Below are 7,037 nucleotides of genomic sequence, written 5' to 3'. Positions count from 1 at the left end.
AAAAAAAAAAAAAAAAAAAAAATTCATTTAAATATGGTAAATTAGATTGTCCCCATAACTGCTATTTCTGGTTAGCTGTTTTGAATAGAGTATTATTTTATAAAATCAGTAGTAAATTTATTGAGCTTTTAAATCTGAAGCATGATAGAACTTTATGCTATGAATAGGTTTAATAAATATTTAAATGAGTAAACAATTTTAATAACAAAAATGTATTCAGCATTTTGTATTCTGTACTGTACTGGATACTATCATGTATAAGATGTGATTCCTGCTTTCTGTGGGCTTGTTGTCTAGAGGAAATAGCAGCAGGTGGGGTGTGTGTGTACACAAGATGAATCTTTACCTTAGGAATAGAAAAGTGTTCTAGGTTTGTTTGTTTTTAAGTGAAGGAAGTATTAGTAGGAAGTTAACAGGTATGGGGATATTTTGAGCAGAGGCGTGGTGGTAGGAACTTTTATAAGAACAGAAGTTTCTTATAGACAAAGCCAAAGACGTAAGTTTGGGGAAGGAAAATACAATCTATTGAGGACTTTTTAGAATCAGGTTAAGAATATTCGGTTTTTGTCTATGCTGCATTGTGTGGAAACCACTAAAAATATTTGAACAGGGGTTTGCAAAATTGGTTTAGAAAAATAAAGTCTTATTTTGCACTATATGATAGATTCTTGACTTCTATTTATTTCAGAAAGATCTTTAGGGCCCCTGGTTTGTAAAATTTTCGTAGAGCTACAATTTTGAGTTTCCTATACTGTGAAAGACTTACAGAGTGATTCTGGAAGGACCTATAGTATGAGTGAGGGATGTGGAGGGGTAGGAGGAAGATCTTGAAAAAGCTGTGGACTCATTCATTCAGCAAAATTTCTAGACTCTCTGCCATATTCTCGGCACAGCTCTTGAAGCTTGGTGAACAGAATGAAATGTCCTGTCCTCTTGGAGCTACTGACTAGGTAGCATATTGTCTACTTTGTGTGAGACATTGCTCTATTTTATTTACATATATTAATTCATTTGCTCTTCTAATAACTCTATAAGGCAGATACAGTACTATTATTATCCCCATTTTACATATGAGGTTAAAAAGCTTAAAGAAGTGACTTGTACAGTATTTAAACTCACAGTCTGTTTCCGTAGTTCACATTTGACAATTGGACATCTTTATTTTCTTTCCATTTAATAGAGGCCCACAATATTAGCCAGTAAAAGAGCTTCAGGTGCCAGCGAGGGGAGAATTGGCATGTGCAGTGGCATGTGTCCAACCTTTATTTCCTTCGTCATAGGAGGAAAAAAATAGGATTAGTCTTGGTAGAGAAAAAGGTATTAGCAGAAAAGCATGAGGCCAAAATGAAATTGGTTAAATATGAGAAGCTGCAGGTATATGTTAGTGAAGGAGAGGTCCTAGTTACTGAAAGGGGTCAGAAGCTTTGTGATTTATGTGGTTATCAGTGGAAGCCCAACATACAACTTGGTCCAGCATTGTAGTCTTTATTCATGGTCCATCTGAAGGGATTACTCACATTTTGAAGGGATTTTGTGACTCTGGAGAAGAAGGGTTAACTCTGAATTGACTTAAGATAATCAGGGTGAGGGTGAGGGTTAGTTTAGTGCACAGACTGGAGAACTGAAGTTAGACTTGGAAAATTATAGCATCCTTAAAGAAATGGATAGTTCTTATTTTGGGAAAAAGTCTTTTGGTTTAGAGATATTAAACTTAGGAGATAGAGGATCATTTTCAAGAGAGAAATTTGAACTAGATCTGTGAATTAAAACAGCATCAAGGCTAGGTGTGATGGCTTATACCTGTAATCCCAGCACTTTGGGAGGCTGAGGCAGGAGAATTGCTTGACACCAGGAGTTTGAGACCAGCAGCTCCTTTCAGTTTGAGGGTAGGCAACAATGTGAGATTCTGTCTCTACAAAAAATTTAAAAATTTTTAGGCATAGTGGCGTGTGCCTGTGATCCCAGCTACTCAGGAGGCTGAGGCAGGAGAATTGCTTGACACCAGGAGTTTGAGACCAGCAGCTCCTTTCAGTTTGAGGGTAGGCAACAATGTGAGATTCTGTCTCTACAAAAAATTTAAAAATTTTTAGGCATAGTGGCGTGTGCCTGTGATCCCTGCTGCTGCATGGGAGGGTTGCTTGAGCCCAGGAGTAAGGTTGCAGTGAGCCATGCTGGTGCCACCTACTCTGGCCTGAGTGACAGAGCAAGACCTTGTCTCAAAAATATAAATAAAATAAATTTAAAAAATAAAACTAAATATCACAGATTTGACATAAGGAAAGCTAATGATGCCTGGTATTTAACCCATAATATTTCAAAAGTATTATGGAGGCCAACCGTTTTATATGCTGTGATCTTTTATAGGAATCTTGAGAGGAGTGGATTCTAGAACTGAAAGATAAATTATATTGAACTAAGCAATTCAAGATAGTTTGTTGAAGATTTTCCTGTTCTTTGGGGCTAGCAGAGTAGAACTTCTAAGATTATTCTGTTTATTACTCTTCATATTAATGAGAGACAGTTGTGGTTTGAAATGAGAGACTTCTTTAATTTGTCTTCAACTGATAAGTGTTTAATAGTGCCAGAAAGTGATAGGACTTTTTTTCTTTTTTGAGACAGAGTCTCACTCTGACACCCAGGCTGGAGTGCAGTGGCTCGATCTTGACTCACTGCAACCTCCACTTCCCAGGTTCAAGTGATTCTCCTGCCTCAGCCTCCCTAGTAGCTGGGATTACAGGTGCCCACTGCCACACCTGGATAATTTTTGTATTTTTAGTAGAGGCGGGGTTTCACCATGTTGGCCAGGATTGTCTCGAACTCCTGACCTCAGATGATCTGCCCGCTTTGGCCTCTCAAAGTACTGGGATTACAGGCATAAGCCACTGTGCCTGGCCTGCTATATTACCTTTTATAGGTTTTTTGGAGTGTATTTTTGCATATTTTATTATGCTGCGGTTTTGTATTCAGGTCAACAGCTACAGCCCCATCACAAATAACAAAACTAGACCTCTTTCATATCCTAGTGTAGAGTATCATCAGGGGACCAGAGACATGGCCAATGATTATAATTAGAATTTTGAGGAAAGCTTGTCTTTCATTAGGGACATCCCAGGCATTCGAGTAATAGACTCATTGCTGAGTGAAAAGAGAGTAACTTATAAAAGTGTCAGTGTTTCTATTTTATTCCCTTTCCTTTTCCTATAAAATCAGTTTATAATGCTTTCTTTCCATCCAAAGCATATATTGCCATTGTAGGATGCCCTTGCCCCAAAGTATTTGTGCAATATGACTTCGTATTCACAACTTGTCTCTTAAATCCCACTTGCTGTTGAATTCCATTTGCTTGCCAAATCTTTACGGAAGATACTCATTAAGTCATGTTTTTCAGAGCAGTGTTTTTGTTCATATCTGGGGAAATCTAGAGTAATTTGTTTACCCCCTTCTTTCTTTTTTAGTGTATGTAAAATGATTATATTTCAAAGTATAAGTGAAGTGAACTTGATACTGGAATGTTTAGGTAGAATTATATTTTCTGTTGAATTACATTTTCTGGTGATTTATTTATTGTTAGCCCAGTATATAAAATAGTCTTAAGGTCTGTCACTAACACTTTTCCTTCCTTCCTTCTTCCCTCCCTCTTTTTTTTTTCTTCTCTTTTCTCTTTCCTCTCCCCTTTCCTTTCAGTTTTCCTTTGCTTTCTTGACAGCATTTCACTATGTTGCCCACGCTAGCTAGAGTACAGTGGCTACTCATAGGCACAATCATAGTGCACTGCAACCTTGAACTCCTAGGTTCAAGTGATTCCCTGACCTCAGCCTCCTGAATAGCTTGGGACTACAGACACACCTCACCACACTTGGCTTATTTAATACCATTTTACATGATCTTAAGCCTTTGATGCAATCCTATTGTCATCGTTTTACAGTGTCTGTCAGATATTGTCAAATACCTGTTACACAGATGTCTTTTTTAGGAGTAATTATCAGAGAAAATTCTGCATTTAAATTAAAATTCTCTTGAAAACATTACTATAGTAGATTTACCCTTAAAACATTGCATTTTTTTTCATGTCTCTATTATTAAACACAATTATAGGCATACCCATTTTTAGACTGCATTCTAGCCCGGGCACTAAGCAACACCCCTGTTCTTTCTCCCTCTTCCTCTGCCTCTTACTTCCTCTCCTTCATTCTTTTTTCTTTTTTTTTTTTTTTTTTTTTTCTTCTTAAAAAAAAAAAAAACAAAAAAAAACATTGTATTAAGTGAAAGAAGCCAGACACAAAAAGCCACATATTGTATGAGTTCACTTACAGGAAGCATCCAGAAGAGACCAGTCTATAGAAAGAGTCGATTAGTGGTGGCCAGGGCTTGGAGGGACAAATAGGAGTGACTGCTTAATTGGGTATGGGGCTTCCTTTTCCAGTGATGAAAATGTTCTGAACTATAGAGAATGGTGATGGTTGCATAACACAGTGAATGTTCTGAAAGACACTAGATTGTATACCCAGATGTTTACAGTGTAAATTTTATGTTGTGTATATTTTACCACAATAAAAAAAATTGCTATAGTGATTGTTTATTTTGATGCTATATTGTAGTTTCTGTTCTCTCAAGTTAGTATTTGTGAAAACTTAATCTTCTCTGTTATATTTTGTTTAGGTAAAATGATCCATTCTATGGTAGCTCATTTGGATGCTGTTACAAGTCTAGCAGTAGATCCTAATGGAATCTATTTGATGTCTGGAAGTAAGTCTTAAAGTTCTGTAGTGCCCACAAACTTAATAAAAGATTGTTACTCAGAAACAAACTTTATTTGTTCTTTTACAGGTCATGACTGTTCTATCAGATTATGGAATTTAGACAGCAAGACATGTGTGCAAGAAATAACAGCGCATAGAAAGAAATTGGATGAATCAATTTATGATGTTGCTTTCCACCCATCAAAAGCATATATAGCTAGTGCAGGAGCTGATGCCCTTGCCAAAGTATTTGTATGAATCAACAAAAACTTGCATCATAACAAGATATGCTTGGACAGAAAGAGGGTCTGCATCACTGCCATCAAAAGGGTTACTGATATGACACTACATGTGATCTGCCTGGTGAAGGCTGTTTGGGGCAGGCACAGATTGGTGGAAAACATCTTAATGTCAAGCTCATTAATTTAACTGTAATTACTGTATTTTGTGGGACAAAAAAAAAAGGACTCCAGTATTTGTGGCCTGTACTGGATATGAACTGAGCGTATGTCTGTTTTTAGGTGTCTTTAAGCCAATGTGGAGTCTGATCTTTCAAAAAAGACTATATATTTTTTTTTTTTTTGACTCTGTGTGCTGCCTTAGGGTTAGGAATGTGGTGCTCTTGTTGGGGGAAGTGAGCTCCAAGAGTAGCTTTTTTTCATCTCTTAGTGATCTTCTGTTCATCAGTTGAATGCCACAGATTCCCCTTTAAACTTATTTTGCTTTAAAAAAAAAAAAAAGAAAAAGAAAATTTAACTTAAAATATTTTAGCATTAGTTGCACAAAATGTTTGGATAAAATTCTAGTTTTTATAAGTCTTTTTATATATTTAGCCTGTCACAACAGTGCTCAAGATTGTATTGAAGTTTTTCTGCATTATATAACCCTAAAACACAGAGATCTCACTGACCAGCTGCCCTGTAACCACTTTCTTTCCTTCTTCTGCCTAATACAGCTCAGCTAAGTCTTTCCATAAAGATGCTAAATAACGTTCATCATCACATAAATGTCTTCATAAACCAAGGACTATTAAGTGTATTAAAATGAAACAGTGGGGTTTAGTACTCCAAATGAACTCTTAAAGAAAAAAACTAATCTTGGCATCCTATCACTATGTGATATTTTGTACATCTTACTGTATTTACAAGTTTATTTATCAAGGATTATCCATCTTGCTAATGGCCTATTATTTATTTCACTTTTTGTTGGTCTTTATATCCTTTTATTAATGTGCTAAAGGAACCTGTATATCTATTTTGGAACTCTTTGAATAGTCTAAAATAGACTAAAAATAGAATATTTTATAGTTTAAATTACAAACCAAGGTGGTTCCCCTAAGATACTTATCTTGGTTTACCATGATTCCAAGCAAAACTAACTTGTTCAAAAATATTTGGAGTAAAATTTTATTTGCATTACAAATAGGATACAAAAATAGTTGAATCAGGATACAGAAATCTGCTGTGTTTTGACTAGTTATCCCTGTTTTATTTTTTTAGATGTGCTTAATTTTATGGTGTAATTAAAGATTTTGTTTGTGTAATGCATGATTAAGACAATAAAGTATTTTTTCTAGTCTTCCGAGAAACTTTTCTGATCAGTTTGCGAGTTTTGATGAGTTTTGTAAGGTTTTTGTTTTACAGACTATGAATCAGCAAATTTTTAAGATTGTACCACATAGTAAACGTACAGCTGTTGAAAAAATAATGTATATAAAATGCATATAATAAATATTAAATTGTGTACCTGTATGTTACTGTTGGCTACATCATTTTGTGCTGAATAATAAAGTGCAATACTTTACTCTCCATAATTAAACTAGGAAATGGAGATTTCTTAGTCCTTCATTTTTATGCTGTTCTTTTAAACTTTACTACTTATCGATATTATAATAAGAGTAGATCAGTAACACTATTAATAATGTGCAAGTATTTCACCTCACTTAAAGATTTTTTAAAATCTTCCATTAAATTATGGAATTCAGCATAATCCCCAAAAATACACAGATTCAGTTTTAAATAATTTGCTTAGACATCCTGTTACTTTATTAAATCTGAATTTCAGTTCATGGCAGTGTTGTTCCTATTTGCCATACCTGTTTCCACAAAAAAAATTTAAGGAATAAACTACATTGAATATTGTTAGGTTGTTGTAAAAGTAATTATGGTTTTTAGCTATTTGTAATTGTGGTTTTTGCCATTGAAATGGCAAAAAACAGTGACTTTTGCACCAACTTATTAATTAAAAGTTGTTTTATAAAGTCAAACATTAATATTTTGAAACTTTCTTCAATAAGGT

The 7,037-nt window shown here is 34.9% G+C and overlaps 1 protein-coding gene across 1 annotated transcript in view; it reads left to right on the top strand.

The window, feature by feature from the left end:
* STRN3 (striatin 3) overlaps window positions 1–6,574 on the top strand; it is a 122,431-nt gene extending 115,857 nt beyond the window's left edge. Inside the window, exons 17-18 of the mRNA XM_037741732.1 lie at window positions 4,660–4,746; window positions 4,828–6,574. Coding sequence (XP_037597660.1) covers window positions 4,660–4,746; window positions 4,828–4,997 — 257 coding nt within the window. The 3' untranslated portion in view covers window positions 4,998–6,574. The remainder of the gene's footprint in view (window positions 1–4,659; window positions 4,747–4,827) is intronic.
* Window positions 6,575–7,037: the final 463 nt, after the last annotated feature.

The sequence above is a fragment of the Cebus imitator genome, unplaced genomic scaffold, assembly GCF_001604975.1.
Source record: "Cebus imitator isolate Cc_AM_T3 unplaced genomic scaffold, Cebus_imitator-1.0 Scaffold104, whole genome shotgun sequence".
Taxonomy (NCBI): Eukaryota; Metazoa; Chordata; class Mammalia; order Primates; family Cebidae; genus Cebus; species Cebus imitator.
Note: the sequence above shows the minus strand (reverse complement) of the source record. Positions and strands in the feature narration are given on the sequence as shown.